This window comes from Oncorhynchus mykiss, chromosome 27 (assembly GCF_057628025.1).
Source record: "Oncorhynchus mykiss isolate SJ-2025 chromosome 27, ASM5762802v1, whole genome shotgun sequence".
Taxonomy (NCBI): Eukaryota; Metazoa; Chordata; class Actinopteri; order Salmoniformes; family Salmonidae; genus Oncorhynchus; species Oncorhynchus mykiss.
In genome coordinates, this window is record NC_143048.1 from 36,894,994 (window position 1) to 36,917,223 (window position 22,230).

At 42.2% G+C, this 22,230-nt stretch overlaps 1 protein-coding gene across 2 annotated transcripts; it reads left to right on the forward strand.

Moving 5' to 3' along the window:
• The first annotated feature begins 669 nt into the window (after nucleotides 1-669).
• On the forward strand, nucleotides 670-20,495 carry LOC110507976 (butyrophilin-like protein 9). Of its 2 annotated transcripts, XM_090223946.1 has the most exons (9): nucleotides 691-813; nucleotides 1,474-1,552; nucleotides 2,533-2,564; nucleotides 3,044-3,087; nucleotides 4,006-4,317; nucleotides 4,823-5,101; nucleotides 14,136-14,273; nucleotides 19,164-19,191; nucleotides 19,376-20,495. In XM_090223946.1, exons 3-9 carry the CDS (start codon nucleotides 2,542-2,544, stop codon nucleotides 19,410-19,412), a joined length of 861 nt encoding a protein of 286 aa, XP_090080072.1. In that variant the 5' UTR covers nucleotides 691-813; nucleotides 1,474-1,552; nucleotides 2,533-2,541; the 3' UTR covers nucleotides 19,413-20,495. The 2 variants fall into 2 exon arrangements, with proteins under 2 accessions (XP_021444079.3, XP_090080072.1); XM_021588404.3 differs by lacking the exon at nucleotides 1,474-1,552 and having other exon boundaries at nucleotides 670-813.
• Nucleotides 20,496-22,230: the final 1,735 nt, after the last annotated feature.

A 22,230-nucleotide genomic window follows, 5' to 3' on the forward strand; every position in this document is an offset into this window, starting at 1 on the left:
TCAAAAAACATTCTCCATTCTGAATCGCTCTTCATCAGGGACACCATGGATACGGTGTTCCATTTCTCAATAATGTTGTTGTGTTCTCGAATAACCATTGCAGTTGGAACTACTGTATTCAGAGAACTGTAGAGTTTATGTGACATATAATTATAAGGAAGTGAGAGTCTCAATTGTCTGTGACATTAACTGACCCCCACCCTGATGTGTATAAACCTTAGGTGACCGACGGGGTGCTGTATTGAAGCCACCAGGCTGGTACTCCTGGCTGGTTTTGAAAGCTGTGGAAAGTCATGTATTAATGTCTACATTCATTTTTGACATTTATTCGATCCTCCTGTACTTTAATGCATACTTTTAAATTATATGTGAGCTAAACATAAAAAGTATATGTTTTTTATTAATAATGTTACTGTCCCCACTACAACAATAAAACATACTTAAATACTTGTTATTTTGTCCTTGAAATATTTAATTTAAATACTGTAGAATTCCATTCATTTATATGGAGGACTAGTTCTACTAGGGAGGGCCAATATGGCCGACCGGTGGCTTCAAACCCTCTCAATGGCCAATACAATCTAGGGTTTATATGCATCATTGACTCACACACACACACACACAACTACGAACAAACACTGCTGTAGTAGTAAAGGTTATTAAACTACCAAAGCGAAACGACTTCCCCTGACCACACCCTCCATCATGCTTTGGAATGAAGAACTGCATAAGTGTGCTGAGAACACTTCACACAACAACCTCTCCGACTTCACACTCAATTACAGCTGTTAAGAAAGGCAAAGCATGGACGTGGTAAGAATGCCTTTATTTCACCATTATAGGCTTTATAAGCTGTTACAAATATGTACAGCTCCTCCAGACTGTCTTGTAGTGGATGTACCAGTGTTGTTGTAGCCTTACTTAGAGAATACAATACTGGTTAAGGTGAAGCATTTTAATTCAACAATGCAATAGAATAGATGGTATTCAGTTTTGCTTACTGAGACAGACAACTGCGAGTATAAATCAAATCATTATATCAACATTATCACTGTTGGTGTTTCGGGTTATTAACCAAAGCAATATCTGTAGAGATTTGAATCATACTCTTGGGTTCATAGTAGTATCTGGAGAAATATAGATAACAGACTAAGAACCCACAGAAAATGACAAGTATTGGCAAAAGATCTGATCTGATTGGCCAAAAGACCAGTTATTGGTACAATTGGGCTGCCTGTGTAAACACAGCCATATTTTCACATTATATATTTTAAATAAACGTTTATCATCATCTCTGTCAAAGTTTAAATAAAACTAATATTGATGCATGGACAGTGCATTATATATTTTTGTCAATTGCTTATTTGAAAACATTGTCAATCACGTAGATAAGTCAAACATTTACACACAGTGGGTTTAAACTAGATATGATCAGATTACTCTGAAGTTCTAATCTCTTGTCTTTTGATAAAGGCTGTATCTGATTCGGCCGTGATCGGGAGTCCTATAGGGCGGCGCACAATTGGTCCAACGTTGTCCGGGTTTGGCCAGGGTAGGCCGTCATTGTAAATAATCATTTGTTTATACCTGATTTGCCTAGTTAAATAAAAATAGGACTTTTGATAATAAGTCCATGGATATGAGTTCCTGTTCACTGCGATATGAGTAACACTGAACATGAACTTCCTCTCAGCACATTTCTCTTACCACTCCTTTCTGACTCACTCTTACTGCATCATAATAAAATGAGCTGTGTCAGAATGACTGTAGGTGTGAGACTACTGTTGGCAACATGCTAAGTGGACCATGAATGTAAACTCATGCATGCTTATGTTATGTGCCAATCTACCACGGCCAAGGGCTGTTCTTAAGCACGACACAATGTGGAGTGCCTGGATACAGCCCTTAGCTGTGGTATATTGGCCATCTACCACAAACCCCCGAGGTGACTTACTGCTGTAATGAACTGGTTACCAGTGTAATTAGAGCAGTAAAAATGCATGTATTGCCTTACCGTGATAAACCACTGCTTTCAGCCAATCAGCATTCAGGGCTCGAAACCACCTAGCAATATATTTAGTTTACTGCACTTGTATTTTCCACAGTTGTGCTATTGATGATACAGTAACCTGTATTAATGAAACTCATCCTACAAGCTGATACCATAACAATGGGGCTCTACACTTCTGGAGATTCCTACTGTACTTGTAGCCCAAAGAGAACAATGTGTTTCCTGAAATAACTCCCTTGTCTCCAGATTTCCCTTAGGGTTTTCTTGACTGAATATTAGAAAACAAAGTAACCACGGAGACAGAATTTCTCTCAATGCCCATTCATTTTGTTTTTATGATAAATATAGAACGGACATTTTTCTTCATAACTTTTTTTTTATATCACCATATTAGCTGAGGATTAATAAGCAAACTCTGCGTCATTTATGAATGAGTTCCTCATGATATAGATCTGATCGTATGAAAGCTGATCATTGGTTGTGAGTGCTGCTGTTTGATCTAATGTGTGTGTTTTCAACAGGTCTATGGGATGTATGTGCAATGGCTACTTCGGTAAGATGTGCTCAATTATTATACTGTGTGTTCATTATTAATATGGCGGGATTGTGCCTGAGCTACATTTATATCTCTAAATCTTGGTTATTTGCATAGAATTTGATTTACATACACCTGTATTGCTATCCACTATCTAGAGTCACGATTCTTCACACCTTTGTTTACATTGGTGTGTGTGTGTGTGGTGATGGTATCTGATAGTCTGCATGCTGCTGTGGGTCTCCAATTAAATGGAAATAATTTATGTTTTCTGAGTGCTATAGCTTTCCAGGTACAGAATACCTTCCTGAAAGCTGGAGTCTCATACTTAGAGTATTTTGTGGCCGTAATAAAGGACAGGATTATTTATGTTAATAGGAAATAAGTACAAGAAATATCCTATTAAATGACTAATATGTAATTATACAATAGGAATACTGACAGTGACCTCACCTAACAGTACTTGGCTGATTGTACTGTTGTATGGTTTCCAACAGGTGTGTCCTCTTCCTGATATCGCTGCCGTTTCTTCAAAGTAAAGGTAAGTGACGAGCCAAGTGACATGAACATGACACCATTACCTGCCATGACTTTATCTTTTCATACCTTTACTGTTGAAGATGTGTGGCTGAAATTGTGTGTGCCGGCCTTAGTGTGTGCCTGCCTACATATACACTGAGTGCACAAAACATTAGGAACACCTGTTCTTTCCATGACATAGACTGACCAGGTGAATCTGGGTGAAAGCTATGTCCCTTATTGATGTCACTTGTTAAATCCACTTCAATCAGTATAGATGAATAAGAGGAGACAGGGTAAAGAAGGATTTTTTAAGCCTTGAGACAATTGAGACACGGATTGTGTATGTGTGGCATTCAGAGGGTGAATGGGGAAGACAAAAGATTGAAGTGCCTTTGAACAGAGGTATGGTAGTAGGTGCCAGTTTTTGTCAAGAACTGCAACACTCCTGGGATTTTCGTGCTCAACAATTTCCAGTGTGTATCAAGAATGGTCCACCACCCAAAGGACATCCAGCCTAACTGACACAACTGTGGGAAGCACTGGAGTCAACATGGGCCAGCATCCCTGTAGAATGCTTTCGACACTTTGTAGAGTTCATGCCCTGACGAATTGAGGCTGTTCTGATGGCAACTCAATATTAGGAAGGTGTCCTTAATGTTTTGTAGACTCAGTGTATGTGTGTATTTGTGTATGTTGTCTCTGTACTATTTGATTTGTAGTAAGAGTATCAGAACCATTATGTATTCTATTCAGTAGAAGGGAATCTACCAGACAGATGAGAGAAAAGGGCAAAAGTGGCAGCTAGATTGGGAAGTGAAAACTAAAATACAGAAGTCACCAAAAAAGACCCTGCCTAATGTCTACCCTCACACCCACACAACCCCACAACCTAACTCTCTGGCATATGCCTCCTGTGACCTCTCTCCCTCTCTCTCAGATGTCACCATGGTGATAGGAGAGGTGGGCGGGGCTGTGACTATCCCCTGTACCTCAGACCTCTTTGAGAACCATCTGGTCTTCATGTACGTTCAGAGACCTGGTTCCAATGGAAATAATCCCCGGTTTATTAATGGCTACCATACGAAGAAGCGCTTAGACCCTAAGGAGTACACTAACCGTACACATGTAGACCCCAGACAGCGAACAATGAAGCTGTGGAGTATATTGCCGTCAGATGAGGGGTTGTACGAGTGCCACATTCAATACCAAACCAAGAAGAAGCAGGAGAACATACAGCTCAATGTGACAGGTAACATTACCTCAGTTCAATCTATCTTTCCATGTTTGTGTTTAATTCAGTTTTCTATTTTATTCTCCCACATGTGAAACATCGCTTTCTGGATGAAAGAGAAGATTAGTTTTTGCTGTCAGATGTGTGCTTGTAATAGCCCAAACCATAGATATATTCACAGAAAATAAAATACAAAAAGAAAGCTGTAAATTGACTATCACTTAGACAGACTGTCTCTCAGCTCTGAGAGAGAGAGAGAGAACTTTCTGTTTTGGCTATCACTTAGACAGGCTGTCTCTCAGCTCTGAGAGAGAGAGAGAGAGAGAACTTTCTGTTTTGGCTATCACTTAGACAGGCTGTCTCTCAGCTCTGAGAGAGAGAGAGTGTGTGTTTATTTGCCCTTTGTGTTTTCAGGAAGTAAAACTAAGATAACATAAATCCCTTCCTATTGGTCCAAAACAGCATTTTCTCTTTTCTTTCCACTCTCATCCCTCTTTATCTCTATTTCTCTCCCCTTCTACAGCCAACTACAGCATCCCCATTGTAACGGTGGCCTGTGACAACGTCAGTTGCTTGGTGACGTGTTCCTCCGACAGTGGTTACCCTCGTAGGGACATTGAGTGGAGCCCAAACCCTCCTCTGAACCAGAGCCACTGGAGAGTAGTGAACAGTAGTGATGTGACAGACCCAGTCTCTATGCTGTTCTCTGTCTACAGTTCCATATCCGTCAACTGCTCCTCCGGACCCCGGCTGAACCTCAGCTGTAATGTAGGGGGCGCCCTTTCACAGGAACACACTGTCTGTGAGTACTGAGACAGTGTGTCTCTATCACTTTGTCCTTAAAGGAAAAGTCAAGTACAGAAGTCATCCCCTTATGATGCATCTTACATCATATAATGTACGATGCAAAATGCATCATATGGGGATGACTTCTGTGTTTTGAAAGTTACATAACTTGAAAACCTGATTGCTGACAAGCAAAACATTTTAGGACTACAGTATGTCAATCAAACCAGCCGATGTCACAAAGTGCTGTACAGAAACCCAGCCAAAAACCCCAAACAGCAAGCAATGCAGATGTAGAAGCACGGTGGCAAGGAAAAACTCCCTAGAAAGGTCAGAGGAAGAAACCTAGAGAAGAAAGAAACCTAGAGAGGAATCAGGCTATCAGGGGTGGCCAGTCCTCTTCTGGCTGTGCCGGGTGGAGATTATAACAGAATATGGCCAAGATGTTCAAACGTTCATAGATGACCATCAGGGTCAGATAATAATAATCACTGTGGTTGTGGAGGGTGCAACAGGTCAGCACCTCAGGAGTAAATGTCAGTTGGCGTTTCATAGCTTCCAAGATGGCGTAGCAGTGAAGACGTGCTTTTGTTCATCCTCTCGTGTATTTTTGTATTTTTCGTATTTTTTGTATATATTTCAAAAAAAAATAATTATCTTTTCGATTTTTAATTCGATTAAACCTTCCGGTAACCTGCCTCACCCAATGTGATACGGAATCGCTATTATTTTTAATTTTAGAACACATTCAAGAACCACCAGAAGCTAACCAGCTAATTAGCTACAAGCTATTTAGTCATTGTTAGCCACTGCTAGGGGCTTTTACCTTCTGCACAGATACCAGCCCTGTTTTTAGCCTGGATAATACTCAACAGTCTACCAGTATCGGACTGTCTCTCCACAACAACGCCGGACTACTAATCCCTGGACCACTACTTCTGATCTTCACTGCTAGCTTGCACTCACCGTGGCACCCAGTACCGAAGCTATCCCTGAGGCCCACCTCCCGGCCTACTCAGCTGTTCACCCGAACCCTACTCATACACGACTAGAGCCCAATACTCCACCGGATCCTTGCTGTAAACTCTGGACCTTGGCACCGGATCACCGCTGCTACCGATTGGCTATAGTGGCTAACGCCACTGCCATGACGCTAGCACCAGTTAGCCGTGAGCCAGGCACATCTCCCGGCTAGCAAACTAAATTCTACAATACCTCTTTCACCATCTGGCTTGGATTTTCTGTCGACACGGCGCCCCGCTGCACCACCACGACTGGTCTGCCGACGAATACTCCATCCGCTGTGCCTTCAACCGGCCTCCGTCGGAGCAGACGCTCCTACTAGCCCCGGGCTACTAACTTTAAACGCTGCGTCGCCCGCGTGCTAGTGTAGTGTTCTACTACTGCTGCCCCCTGGACACTATGATCACTTGACTACATAGCTGATGCCTGCTGGACTGTCCATTAATCACGGTACTCCATTCTGTTTATTTATTTTTTATCTGTCGGCACCAGCCACGAACTCAGACTCTGTGTGTAGTTAATCAGACCCTCTCTGCCTAGTCATCACCATTTTACCTGCTGTTGTTGTGTTAGCTGATTAGCTGTTGTTGTCTCACCTGTTGTTTTAGATAGCTCTCCCAATCAAAACCTGCGATTACTTTATGCCTCGCTGTATGTCTCTCTCAAATGTCAATATGCCTTTTATACTGTTGTTCAGGTTGGTTATCATTGTTTTAGTTTGCAATGGAGCACCTAGTTCCACTCTTCATACCTCTGATACCTCCTTTGTCCCACACATGCGGTGACCTCACCCATTATAACCAGCATGTCCAGAGATATGACCTTTCATTTCATCACCCAGTGCCTGGGCTTACCTCCGCTGTACCCACACCCCACCATACCCCTGTCTGCACATTATGCCCTGAATATATTCTACCACGCCCAGAAACCAACGCTCTAGGTGACCAGTTTTGATAGCCTTTAGCCGCACCCTCATCCTACTCCTCCTCTGTTCCTTGGGTGATGTGGAGGTAAACCCAGGCCCTGCATGTCCCCAGACACCCTCATTTGTTGACTTCTATGATCGAAAAAGCCTTGGATTCATGCATGTCAACATCAGAAGCCTCCTCCCTAAGTTTGTTTTACTCACTGCTTTAGCACACTCTGCTAACCCTGATGTCCTTGCCGTGTCTGAATCCTGGCTTAGGAAGGCCACCAAAAATTCTGAGATTTCCATACCCAACTATAACATTTTCCGTCAAGATAGAACTGCCAAAGGGGGAGGAGTTAGCCTGCAAAGTAATGTCATACTTTCCAGGTCCATACCCAAACAGTTCAAACTTCTAATTTAAAAAATTAATCTCTCCAGAAATCAATCAATCAAATTTCAATCAATCAAATTTATTTTATATAGCCCTTCGTACATCAGCTGATATCTCAAAGTGCTGTACAGAAACCCAGCCTAAAACCCCAAACAGCAAGCAATGCAGTTGAAGAAGCACGGTGGCTAGGAAAAACTCCCTAGAAAGGCCAAAACCTAGGAAGAAACCTAGAGAGGAACCAGGCTATGTGGGGTGGCCAGTCCTCTTCTGGCTGTGCCGGGTGGAGATTATAACAAAACATGGTCAAGATGTTCAAATGTTCATAAATGACCAGCATGGTCGAATAATAATAATAAGGCAGAATAGTTGAAACTGGAGCAGCAGCACAGTCAGGTGGACTGGGGACAGCAAGGAGTCATCATGTCAGGTATTCCTGGGGCATGGTCCTAGGGCTCAGGTCCTCCGAGAGAGAGAAAGAAAGAGAGAATTAGAGAGAGCATATGTGGGATGGCCAGTCCTCTTCTGGCTGTGCCGGGTGGAGATTATAACAGAACATGGCCAAGATGTTCAAATGTTCATAAATGATCAGCATGGTCGAATAATAATAAGGCAGAACAGTTGAAACTGGAGCAGCAGCACAGCCAGGTGGACTGGGGACAGCAAGGAGTCATCATGTCAGGTAGTCCTGGGGCATGGTCCTAGGGCTCAGGTCCTCCGAGAGAGAGAAAGAGAGAAGGAGAGAATTAGAGAACGCACACTTAGATTCACACAGGACACCGAATAGGACAGGAGAAGTACTCCAGATATAACAAACTGACCCTGAAATAAGTCTCTCACTTTTGCCACCTGCTACCGACCCCCCTCAGCTCCCAGCTGTGCCCTGGACACCATTTGTGAATTGATCGCCCCCCCCCCATCTAGCTTCAGAGTGTGTTCTGTTAGGTGACCTAAACTGGGATATGCTTAACACCCCGGCAGTCCTACAGTCTAAGCTAGATGCAATCAATCTCACACAAATCATCAAGGAACCCACCAGGTACAACCCTAAATCTGTGAACATGGGCACCCTCATAGACATTATCCTGACCAACTTGTCCTCCAAATACACCTTTGCTGTCTTCAATCAGGATCTCAGTGATCACTGCCTCATTGCCTGTATCCGCTACGTGTCCGCGGGCAAACGACATCACTGTCAAACACTCCCTAAAACACTTCTTCGAGCAGGCCTTTCTAATCGACCTGGCCCGGGTATCCTGGAAGGATATTGACCTCATCCCATCAGTTGAGGACGCCTGGTCATTCTTTAAAAGTAACTTCCTCACCATCTTAGATAAGCATGCTCCGTTAAAAAAAATGCAGAACTAAGAACAGAAATAGCCCTTGGTTCACTTCAGACCTGACTGCCCTCGACCAGCACAAAAACATCCTGTGGCGGACTGCAATAGCATTGAATAGTCCCCGCGATATGCAACTGTTCAGGGAAGTCAGGAACCAATACACGCAGTCAGCTTTTTCAAGCAGAAATTTGCATCGTGTAGCTCTAACTCCAAAAAGTTCAAGAGCACATCTGCACCTCCTCCCAGCTGTTCACTGCACTGAGGCTAGGTAACAAGGTCACCACTGATAAATGCATGATAATCGAAAACTTCAACAAGCATTTCTCAACGGCTGGCCATGCCTTCCTCCTGGCTACTCCAACCTCGGCCAACAGCTCCGCCCCCCCCCCCCCCCCCCGCAGCTACTCGCCCAAGCCTCCCCAGCTTCTCCTTTACCCAAATCCAGATAGCAGATGTTCTGAAAGAGCTGCAAAACCTGGACCCATACAAATCAGCTGGGCTTGACAATCTGGACCCTCTATTTCTGAAACTATCCGCCGCCATTGTCGCAACCCCTATTACCAGCCTGTTCAACCTCTCTTTCGTATCATCTGAGATCCCCAAGGATTGGAAAGCTGCCGCGGTCATCCTCCTCTGCAAAGGGGGAGACACCCTGGACCCAAACTGTTACAGACCTATATCCATCCTGCCCTGCCTATCTAAGATCTTCGAAAGCCAAGTCAACAAACAGATCACTGACCATCTCGAATCCCACCGTACCTTCTCCGCTGTGCAATCCAGTTTCCGAGCAGGTCACAGGTGCACCACAGGTGCACCTCAGCCACACTCAAGGTACTAAATGATATCATAACCGCCATCGATAAAAGACAGTACTGTGCAGCCGTCTTCATCGACCTGGCCAATGCTTTCGACTCTGTCAATTACCATTTTCTTATCGGAAGACTCAGTAGCCTCGGTTTTTCTAATGACAGCCTTGCCTGGTTCACCAACTACTTTGCAGACAGATTTCAGTGTGTCAAATCGGAGGGCATGTTGTCCGGTCCTCTGGCAGTCTCTATGGGGGTACCACAGGGTTCAATTCTCGGGCCGACTATTTTCTCTGTATATATCAATGATGTTGCTCTTGCTGCGGGCGATTCCCTGATCCACCTCTACGCAGACAAACACCATTCTGTATACCTCTGGCCCTTCCTTGGACATTGTGCTATATAACCTCCAAACGAGCTTCAATGCCATACAACACTTCTTCCGTGGCCTCCAACTGCTCTTAAACGCTAGCAAAACCAAATGCATGCTTTTCAACAGTTCGCTGCCTGCACCTGCACGCCCGACTAGCATCACCACCCTGGATGGTTCCGACCTAGAATATGTGGACATCTATAAGTACCTAGGTGTCTGGCTAGACTGTAAACTCTCCTTCCAGACTCATATCTCCAATCTAAAAAATCAAATCTAGAGTCGGCTTTCTATTTCGCAACAAAGCCTCCTTCACTCACGCCGCCAAACTTACCCTAGTAAAACTGACTATCCTACTGATCCTCGACTTTGGCGATGTCATCTACAAAATAGCTTCCAATACTCTACTCAGCAAACTAGATGCAGTTTATCACAGTACCATCCATTTTGTTTCTAAAGCACCTTATACCACCCACCACTGCGACCTGTATGCTCTAGTCGGCTGGCCCTCGCTACATATTCATCGCCAGACCCACTGGCTCCAGGTTAGGTAATTACGTAAAGCTCAGCCTTATCTCAGGTCACTGGTCACGAAGGCAACACCCACCCGTAGCACACACTCTAGCAGGTGAATCTCACTTATCATCCCTAAAGCCAACACCTCATTTGGCCGCCTTTCCTTCCAGTTCTCTGCTGCCTGTGACTGAAACGAATTGCAAAAATCACTGAAGTTGGAGACTTTTATTACTTTTATTTATTTTTTGCATTTTGTTGTTTTTGGTATCATTTAAAATAAAAGTATAATGTATGCCTACCACGCTGCACCTTGGTCTCCTTCTAACAAGTAAGAATATGTTCATCAAAAGAGAGATCAGGGTCCAGAGTAAGTAGCTGAGGTACTTCACAGTTTTATTAGAGATGCCTGCACAACCAACTAGATTAATTGTCAGATCTAACAGAACATCCCTTTGTTTCTAGCATCTCTATTTTGTCCGAGTTTGAAAGTAAAACATTTGCCTTTTAGTGAGTTTGGTACACATCCGGTGGATAGGTAGCCGTTTATTAAGTTCAACATAGGAGTGCCAAGCACAGGAAGCAGCTCTTTCAGTAGTTTAGTTAGAATAGGGTCCAATATGCAGCTTGAAGGTTTAGAGGCCAAGACTATTTTCATCAATGGGTCAAGAGATATAGTATTAACAAACTTGAGTGTCTCCCTTGATCCTAGGTCCTGGCAGTGTTGTGCAGACACAGAACAACTGAGCTTTGGAGAAATATGCAGATTTAAAGAGGAGTTTGTAATTTGCTTTCTAATGATCATGATATTTTTGTCAAAGAAGTTCATGAATTGATCCCTGCTGAAGTGAAAGCCATCCTCTCTTGTGTAATGCAGCTTTTTAATTAGCTTGGTGACAGTATACATCTTTTCTTTTGGATTGTTCTTATTCTCCTCAGTTAAGTTGGAAAAATAAGAAGATCGAGCAGCAGTGAGGGCTCTTCGATACTGCACGGTACTGTCTTTCCAAGCTAGTTGGAAGACTTCCTGTTTGGTGTAGCGCCATTTCCATTCCAATTTTTTGGAAGCTTTCTTCTGGGCTCGGGTATTTTCTGTATACCAGGGAGCTAGTTTCTTATGAAAAATGTTATTTGATTTAGGGGTGTGACTGCGTCCAAGCTATTACGCAAGGTAAACATGAGTTCCTCAGTTGTAATAAAAGGGTGGTCCAATAGTCCAGGATAACGAGGTAAAACATTAAGATCCAAAATATGTATTCCACGGGACAAAATTAGGTCCAGATTATTACTGTGGCAGTGAGTAGGTTTGGAGAAATGTTGGACAAAACCCACTGAGTTGATGATGGCTCAAAAAGCCTTTTGGATTGGGTCTGTGAACTTTTCCATGTGAATATTAAAGTCACCAAAAATGTGAATATTATTTGCCACGACTACAAGGTCCCGATAGGAACTCATGTAACTCAGTGAGGAACACTGTATACGGCCCAGGAGGCCTGTAAACAGTAGCTATAAAAAGTGATTGAGTTGGTTGCATAGATGTTAAGTTTTACCCAACCTAGATCGAGGCACAGACACGGTCTCAATGGGGATAGCTGAGCTGACTACACTGACTATGCTAGTGGCAGACTCTACTAAGCTGGCAGGATGGCTAACACCCTGCTGCCTGGCCTGCACAATATCTCATTGTGGAGCTAGAGGAGTTAGAGCCCTGTCTATGTTCATAAATAAGATGAGGACACCGCTCCAACTAGGATGGAGTCCGTCACTACACAGCAGGCCAAGGTTGGGCTAGTTTGTGGTTGAGTCCCAGAAAGAGGGCCAATTATCGACAAATTCTATCTTTTGGGAGGAGCAGACAACTGATTTCAACCAGCGATTGAGTTGTGAGACTGCTGTAGAGCTCATCACTCCCCCTAAGTGGGAGGGGGCCAGAGACAATTACTCGATGCCGACACCTCTTTCTAGCTGATTTACACGCTGAAGCTATGTTGCGCTTATTGACCTCTGACTGTTTCACCCTAACATTGTTGGTGTTGACATGGATAAAAATATCTCTATACTCTCTACTCTCACCAGTTTTAGCCTTAGTCAGCACCATCTTCAGATTAGCCTTAACGTCGGTAGCCCTGCCCCCTGGTAAACAGTGTATGATCACTGGATGATTATTTTTAAGTCTAATACTATGGGTAATGGAGTCGCCAATGACTAGGGTGTTCAATTTCTCAGAGCTAATGGATGGGAGGCTTCCGCTCTTCAGACCCCGTAACGCGTGGAGGAAAGACCAGAGAAGACTCTGACTCTGACTCCTATCCGGTTGAAAGTCTCTGTCGGCTGAATGAGCGACACCGGTTGAGCATTCCTACAGCATTTCCTTCCAGAAGCCATGAGAAAATTGTCCGGCTGTGCGGACTGTGCGAGGGGATTTATACTACTATCTGTACTTATTGGTGGCACAGACGCTGTTTTATCCTTTCCAACACTGAAATGATCCTTGCCTAACGATTACGTCTGAAGCTGGGCATGCAGCATGGCTATCCTCGCCATAAGGCGATCGTTCTCCTGTATATTAGGAGTACAATGACTGCAATTAGAAGGCATCATGTTAATGTTACTACTTAGCTTCGGCTGGTGGAGGTCGTGTAGAAACATGTACGGGGTTAAATACTTGAATTAAAAATTAGAGCGAGGGGAAAAATATTAAACGTAATTAAAAAGTAAAAAACGTAAAGTTGGCAGGTAGCAAAGAAACGTTAGCAACAAACCGCACAGCAGCACGTAAACAAGTCCGCAAGTTATGTCAACAATGGACTAATGAAACAAAGAAACGTTAGCAACAAACCGCACAGCAGCACGTAAACAAGTCCGCAAGTTATGTCAACAATGGACTAATGAAACAAAGAAACGTTAGCAACAAACTGCACAGCAGCACGTAAACAAGTCCGCAAGTTATGTCAACAATGGACTAATGAAACAAAGAAACGTTAGCAACAAACTGCACAGCAGCACGTAAACAAGTCCGCAAGTTATGTCAACAATGGACTAATGAAACAAAGAAACGTTAGCAACAAACCGCACAGCAGCACGTAAACAAGTCCGCAAGTTATGTCAACAATGGCCTAATGAAACAAAGAAACGTTAGCAACAAACCGCACAGCAGCACGTAAACAAGTCCGCAAGTTATGTCAACAATGGACTAATGAAACAAAGAAACGTTAGCAACAAACCGCACAGCAGCACGTAAACAAGTCCGCAAGTTATGTCAACAATGGCCTAATGAAACAAAGAAACGTTAGCAACAAACCGCACAGCAGCACGTAAACAAGTCCGCAAGTTATGTCAACAATGGCCTAATGAAACAAAGAAACGTTAGCAACAAACCGCACAGCAGCACGTAAACAAGTCCGCAAGTTATGTCAACAATGGCCTAATGAAACAAAGAAACGTTAGCAACAAACCGCACAGCAGCACGTAAACAAGTCCGCAAGTTATGTCAACAATGGCCTAATGAAACAAAGAAACGTTAGCAACAAACCGCACAGCAGCACGTAAACAAGTCCGCAAGTTATGTCAACAATGGACTAATGAAACAAATACCAAAATATCGTTTTGGTGTGGATTTCCTTGAAATGTGTAACTTTATAAATTTATGTCAAGCAATTTAAAATGAAAATCAACATCTTATTCTCTTCATCTACTATAGGCTGGCCTCAGACAGGCTCTCCTGATGTTTATGTGACCTCTGCCGTTGTCGCTGGTGCTGTTGCTCTGCTGTGTTTCCTGCTGGCTGGGCTGTTTGTCTTCAAGGAAAGGAAGGCTCAGACAGCCAGAGTTGATCAAGGTAACTCACCTATAATAGTGTAAAAACACAGTATTGGCCATTGGAAATGCTCTTTTTTATCTGAGAAATGTATTCTGAATGTAAACCAATCAGGGTTTAGGCCTCGGCATAGCACTATTACAGCAACCACGTTCGTTTTTAATAATCTTGTCTGTGCTTTAGACACTAAAATGAAATGTGCTGCTTTGTTTGTGGACCTGTCAAAAGATGTTGATACTGTTGTTCATGCCATTTTATTGAATAAGTTGTCCTCAATAGGTCTGAGCTCTGACGCCTGTTCATGGTTTCCTTAGTGACAGAACTCAGGCCAACGTGATTGATGGTGTTAAGTCTGAACATCTTAAAGGTGTACCACAGTGGTTGATTTTGGAACCTGTTCTCATGAGTATTTACATAAACACCATTGGTCAATCACATCTATTTAACAAGGCAAGTCAGTTCAGAACAAGTTCTCATTTTCAATGATGGCATAGGAACAGTGGGTTAACTGCCTTGTTCAGGAGCAGAATGAAAGATTTTCACCTTCTCAGTGCAGGGATTTGATCTTGCAACCTTTCTAGTTACTCGTCCAACACTCTAACCACTAGGCTACGCTGCCGTCGCAGATGTACAGTGCCTTGCGAAAGTATTCGGCCCCCTTGAACTTTGCGACCTTTTGCCACATTTCAGGCTTCAAACATAAAGATATAAAACTGTATTTTTTTGTGAAGAATCAACAACAAGTGGGACACAATCATGAAGTGGAACGACATTTATTGGATATTTCAAACTTTTTTAACAAATCAAAAACTGAAAAATTGGGCGTGCAAAATTATTCAGCCCCCTTAAGTTAATACTTTGTAGCGCCACCTTTTGCTGCGATTACAGCTGTAAGTCGCTTGGGGTGTGTCTCTATCAGTTTTGCACATCGAGAGACTGATTTTTTTTCCCATTCCTCCTTGAAAAACAGCTCGAGCTCAGTGAGGTTGGATGGAGAGCATTTGTGAACAACAGTTTTCAGTTCTTTCCACAGATTCTCGATTGGAATCAGGTCTGGACTTTGACTTGGCCATTCTAACACCTGGATATGTTTATTTTTGAACCATTCCATTGTAGATTTTGCTCTATGTTTTGGATCATTGTTTTGTTGGAAGACAAATCTCCGTCCCAGTCTCAGGTCTTTTGCAGACTACATCAGGTTTTCTTCCAGAATGGTCCTGTATTTGGCTCCATCCATCTTCCCATCAATTTTAACCATCTTCCCTGTCCCTGCTGAAGAAAAGCAGGCCCAAACCATGATGCTGCCACCACCATGTTTGACAGTGGGGATGGTGTGTTCAGCTGTGTTGCTTTTACTCCAAACATAACGTTTTGCATTGTTGCCAAAAAGTTCAATTTTGGTTTCATCTGACCAGAGCACCTTCTTCCACATGTTTGGTGTGTCTCCCAGGTGGCTTGTGGCAGACTTTAAACAACACTTTTTATGGATATCTTTAAGAAATGGCTTTCTTCTTGCCACTCTTCCATAAAGGCCAGATTTGTGCAATATACGACTGATTGTTGTCCTATGGACAGAGTCTCCCACCTCAGCTGTAGATCTCTGCAGTTCATCCAGAGTGATCATGGGCCTCTTGGCTGCATCTCTGATCAGTCTTCTCCTTGTATGAGCTGAAAGTTTAGAGGGACGGCCAGGTCTTGGTAGATTTCCAGTGGTCTGATACTCCTTCCATTTCAATATTATCGCTTGCACAGTGCTCCTTGGGATGTTTAAAGCTTGGGAAATATTTTTGTATCCAAATCCGGCTTTAAACTTCTTTACAACAGTATCTCGGATCTGCCTGGTGTGTTCCTTGTTCTTCATGATGCTCTCTGCGCTTTTCACGGACCTCTGAGACTATCACAGTGCAGGTGCATTTATACGGAGACTTGATTACACACAGGTGGATTGTATTTATCATCATTAGTCATTTAGGTCAACATTGGATCATTCAGAGATCCTCACTGAACTTCTGGAGAGAGTTTGCTGCACTGAAAGTAAAGGGGCTGAATAATTTTGCACACCCAATTTTTCAGTTTTTGATTTGTTAAAAAAGTTTGAAATATCCAATAAATGTCGTTCCACTTCATGATTGTGTCCCACTTGTTGTTGATTCTTCACAAAAAAATACAGTTTTATATTTTTATGTTTGAAGCCTGAAATGTGGCAAAAGGTCGCAAAGTTCAAGGGGGCCGAATACTTTCGTAAGGCACTGTATGTGGATATATGCGGATTATAGTAATATGTATGCTACTTCCCTGACTGGCTGCGTCAAAACAGGAATCAGATTTTAGAGCTATGCAGGAATCCATTGCTGATTTAAAACTTGTGTTTAATACAGGCAAAACACAATAAAGTATGGTTCTCCAACCGAACGGAATCCAGCATATAAATAATTGGGAACTGTATTTATATGATTTTGACCTTTAAAAAACATATAGATAAGATTTAAAGTTATATTTTTCTACAGAAACAGGTTGTGCCTTTCTCTAAGCAGTAGGAAGCAGATTATTCAGTCAACCAGTTTTTATCTGTTCTTGATAATGGTGATATTATTTATCAAAGTACAGCTGCTACTACTCTTAAACCTTTGGATGCCATCTACCACAGTGCCCTTCGTTTTGTTACAAGTGACAGTTTTGATACTAATCACTGCATCCTATATCAAAAGGTTGGCTGGAATTCGTTAAAGACCCACAGATCTCTACATTACTCCGTTTTGATTACAAGGCCTGACATCATAAACTTCCGTCTTATCTAAATTTGCTGTTGGAATATAGATACCTGAGTTGCCTAATCCACTCACAGGATTGGTTTACTCTTGAGGTTCCTAAGGTCTCCACCGAGATAGATAAATCTGCTTTTAGTTTGAATTAATTGTATTTCTGGAAAAAATTCTAAATACATTTCATCTTGATACAGTTTGGGCAACTTAAAGTATTGATTGGGGACATGTTTGTGAAGGAATTTGACTATTGTTCTGTGTGATTTGTGATGTTTTATTTGTGCTTCCCATGACTGTGTATATATATATATATATATATATATACCAGTCAAAAGTTTGGACACAACTTCTCATTCAAGGGCTTGTCTTTATTTTTACAATCAAAACTATGAAATAACACATATGGAATCATGTAGTACCCAAAAAAGTGTTAAACAAATCCAAGTATATTTTAGATTTTAGATTCTTAAAAGCAGCCACCCTTCTCCTATGACAGCTTTGCACACTCTTGGCATTATCTCAACCAGCTTCACCGGGATTTTTTTTTACATTTAATTTTACCTTTATTGAACCAGGCAGTTAAGAACACATTCTTATTTTCAATGACGGCCTAGGAACAGTGGTTTAACTGCCTGTTCAGGGACAGAACGACAGATTTGTACCTTGTCAGCTCGGGGGTTTGAACTCGCAACCTTCTGGTTACTAGTCCAACGCTCTAACCACTAGGGTACCCTGCCGCCCCATGCTTTTCCCACAGTCTTGAAGGAGTTCCCACATATGTATGCTGAGCACTTGTTGGATGCTTTTCCTTCAATCTGCGGTTCAACTCATCCCAAACCATCTCAATTGGGTTGAGGTCAGGTGATTGTGGAAACCAGGTCATTTGATGCAGCACTCCATCACTCTCCTTCTTGGTGAAATAGCCCTTACACAGCCTGGAGGTGTGTTGAGTCATTGTCCAGTTGAAAACAAAATGATAGTCCCATTGAGCGCAGTTGGGTCAACGCATTGCCTCAGAATGCTGTAGTAGCCATGCTGGTTAAGTGTGCCTTGAATTCTAAATCAATCACAGACAGTGTCACCAGCAAAGCACCCCCACACTATCACACTCCTTCCACCATGCTTCACAGTGTGAACCACACATGCAGAGATCAACTGTTCACCTACTCTGCATAGACACAGCAAAGACAGTTGGAAACAAAAATCGCAAATATGGACTCATCAGACCAAATGACAGATTTCTTTGCAGCAATTCGACCATGAAGGCCTGATTCACGCAGTCTCCTCTGAACAGTTGATGTTGAGATGTGTCTGTTACTTAAACTCTATGAAGCATTTATCTGGGATGCAATTTCTGAGGCTGGAAACTCTAACGAACTTATCCTCTGCAGCAGAGGTAACTCTGGGTCTTCCATTCCTGTGGCGGTCCTCATGAGAGCCAGTTTCACCATAGCGGTTGATGGTTTTTGTGACTGCACTTGAAGAAACTTTCAAAAGTTCTTGAAATTTTCCAGATTGACTGACCTTCATGTTTTGAAGTAATGATGGACTGTCATTTCTCTTTGCTTATTTGAGCTGCTCTTGTCATAATATAGACTTGGTATTTTACCAAATACGGCTATCCTCTGTATAACACCCCTACCTTGTCACAACACAACTGATTGGCTCAAACGCATTAAGAAGGAAAGAAATTCCACAAATTAACATTTAACAAGGTACACCTGTTAATTGAAATGCATTCCAGGTGACTACTTCATGAAGCCGGTTGAGAGAATGCCAAGAGTGTGCAAAGCTGTCATCAAAGCAAAGGGTGGCTATTTGAAGAATCTCAAATCTCAAATACATTTTGATTTGTTTAACACGCTTTTGTTACTACTTGATTCCATAGGTGTTATTTCATAGTTTTGATGTCTTCACTATTGTTCTACAATGTCATTTTTTTTTAAATAAAGAAAAACCCTTGAATGAGTAGGTGTTCTAAAACGTTTGACCAGTAGTGTAGATATATAGTTTAGGTATGATGTGTATATTTATGTTGTATATTCAGAAGGTGTATGTAAAAGAGACCTGGGTCTCAATATGTCTTTGCTGTTAAAATAAAGGTAATATCAAAAAATACAACATGTATAAATACATCCTGTGTTTCCAGATGGGGAGGAAGAAGCTAGGCCAGCTGAGTGAGTATGTTTCATTGTTTCACTCAAACTCAGAAGACAAAGACCAGATCAAAAACTTGACATTGGTTTATATAACCTCTGCAGCTGACCTGGCCAAACAGTTCAAAATGTTTGTTTTGTTAAAATCTACCTTTTCATTCCTCTCTTTTTTCATTCCTCTCTTCTCTTTCTTCCTGCTTCACAGAAGAGTACAACTCACCTGTAGGAACCTAGATTCTTAATGGAACTTGGAGTCTGCAACATTGTACACTTGGAACCAAGAATATGGGAGGTTATTTTATTGATAAGATATCTATAAATCTGAAGTGCTGTCTTCTGATGGGACCAGGGGAAGGTCACTGAGGTGACCTACATATTGCCTGGACTTGGCGTCATTGAAAATGAGGTTAACTTTCCTCTCCACACTGGAGGACAGGCTGGACATGAGAGGTGTTTTCATGATTTTGAGGAAGACTGGGAGTTGTATAAATATTTAACCAGTATGTTCAAATGACTGAGTTCCAATGAAGAACTAGACATGCAATGACTGTCCTCATGTGTGCACTATTGTAAGACATGGAGTTATCCAGGGAAATGTGTTAAAGTCAATATACATGTGGATTAGGACTAATAACCTGCACTGCACTTAAACAGAGTGTACACGTATTTAATGTGCACTTATCAGGGGTTGACTGTATTCAACTGACTCATGTGCAATTGAAAACTGTGTAACTGTGAAGCTATCAGTGTATTAACCACAGTTTACGCAGTACAGACATGGCCACAACTTGGGGCTTGGTTCCTCTATAGGTTTTTCCTAGGTTCCTGCCTTCTGGGGAGTTTTTCATGATCTGCCTCTGTATTTTTGCTAATGTACGAAGGGCTTTATGAAGTACATTTGAGATGATGAACGGGGGAAGTGAATGTGTCTGTCAGGAGAAGATCTTATATTCCAGTTTCTATACCTGCATCTACCAGTAAGACTGAGTCCACCCCACATATTCCTGCCTGTATGAACTGGTTTTAAGGAACTACATAACATGTGCTGGTTGTTCAGTGAAAGGTGGATGATGAATAAAAAAATGTTTACTGATTATTTCAGGATTTTAAAAAAGGTGAATCTTTGATATGTATGCTACATATTTATGACATATTAAGTTGTTCTCATGTAAAATACTCTTGAAGGCTACATAATATTTGTAACCTCTTTTTGATAAGTTATGAATAAGTTATTTGTGTTAAATTATGTCTTTCGACTTTATACTAGTGCATATTCTATTTTCTCTGCTTCGAATATAATTAAAGTGATAAAGCTGTTGACAAAATTTGTTGAATTGTATAAATCATTTCAATTTTCTAAATCAGTTACATAACCTTTGGATTGCTCAAACTCAATAACGTAATCTGATTACTTTCAGATACATTTGGATTACTTTCCCCTTAAGAGGCATTAGAACACAGGTGTCAAACTCAGGAGGGCAGAGTGTCTGTGGGTTTTTGCTCCTCCCTTGTACAGTACTTGATTGATGAATCAAGGTCACTATTTAGTAAGGAACACCACATCTGGTTGTCTAGGTTTTTATTGAAAGGGGGAAAAAAACTAAAACCTGCTGACACGATGTGTTACATCTGCTCCTGCCACACCCTCTACTGCTCATCCTGTGTCTCATTGACCTGCCTCCACTCCGCCAGTGCTCTCTCCCTCTCTGTCTGTGTGTGTGTGTGTGTGTGTGTGTGTGTGTGTGTGTGTGTGTGTGTGTGTTTGATTGTGTGGGCAGGGTCAGGTGTCCTGGAGTCAGAGCAGATCCCCACCAGCTGCAACCCATTCCATAATCAAGACCTCTACAAATACTCAGCCCTGCCACTTCCACGCTGTCAGATCGTAATCTCTGCTCAGTCAGTCTATGTTTCTAGCTGTTTAGATCCTGTTGTGCCTGTTTTCCCTTGCCTGATTCTGGTTTCCTCTCCGCTACAGTTCTGACTGATCTGACTCTGGTTCCTGTCCCCAGTCCCACGTCACATCATCCTGCTTCTCTGTCCTGGATTCCCCACTCTACTGCTCCCTTGGATTCCCCATCCGGACCTGCTTACCCTGTTCCAACCCCTCTCAGCCTCCGCTCCTGGTTTCCTACAACCCGCCCGAGCTTCACCTGGCCTGCACTCTACCTTCCCCCTGTGTGTTAATAAATACCTTGAATACTTTATCCCAATCTCCTCGTCTGAGTCTGCTCTTGGGTTCCCCTGTTCCACTACGCGTAACACTAGGCCCTCCACGGAATGAGTTTGAAACTCTTACAATAGAAGGCAAAAAGGATCCATCAAACACATTTGGTCTGTCATCATAGGGGTCTCTGACTCGATCAGGTGGAACAAACTTACACTGCGCCACTTATCAATGCTGAATTGAATGTCATCGAGAACACAAAGGTATCAATGTATTTTTTCGCAAACATCCTTTCTGAATTTAAAAGTAATCTAGTTTTTCAAAAGTATCTAGTCTGATTACACAATATTTTTGGTGGTAAAGTATTTGATTACAGTTTGTTTTCTGTAATCAGATTACATGTAACTAATTACATGTAATCAGTTACTCCCAACCCTTGTTATTGGTATAACTCCCCAACACCAAATTGCAGTATCAGTGTTCACCAGCAGATATCAGTCTCCCCACAGATTTATGCTGAGCCACTCCACTGACTGAAGAGACCATTATTGTTTGCAAATCTGCTATCACCTAGGAACCAGTCTTATCCATGCTAAGTATGTTTTACTGTATGTGTAGATCCACTGTGTTGTATAATGCCATTTCTTCCACCTTTGTCTCTACTGCAATCAGCTTGCCTGATTGCCTCTGAGAGGATTTAAGAGATGGGGAAGATGGGAAAGAAGAAGAGAACAGAAAATATACTGTCTCCAATCAGCAGATATAGTTTCCATGTGTATTGGGAGAAGAGAGCAGTCTGGTCTGGATACTGTGACACCAGTTATTGTTTACACAAACCACATCTCTATAACTATTTTTTTCTCTCTCTCTCTCCCACCCCGTTCTCTCCTCTCCCC

Excerpts from the sequence above, each read along its gene's own strand:
- LOC110507976 (XM_021588404.3), top strand. Across the intron at positions 5,102-14,135 it reads TTCACAGGAACACACTGTCT|GCTGGCCTCAGACAGGCTCT; the intron begins GTGAGTACTGAG and ends CATCTACTATAG. Across the intron at positions 14,274-19,163 it reads GACAGCCAGAGTTGATCAAG|ATGGGGAGGAAGAAGCTAGG; the intron begins GTAACTCACCTA and ends CTGTGTTTCCAG.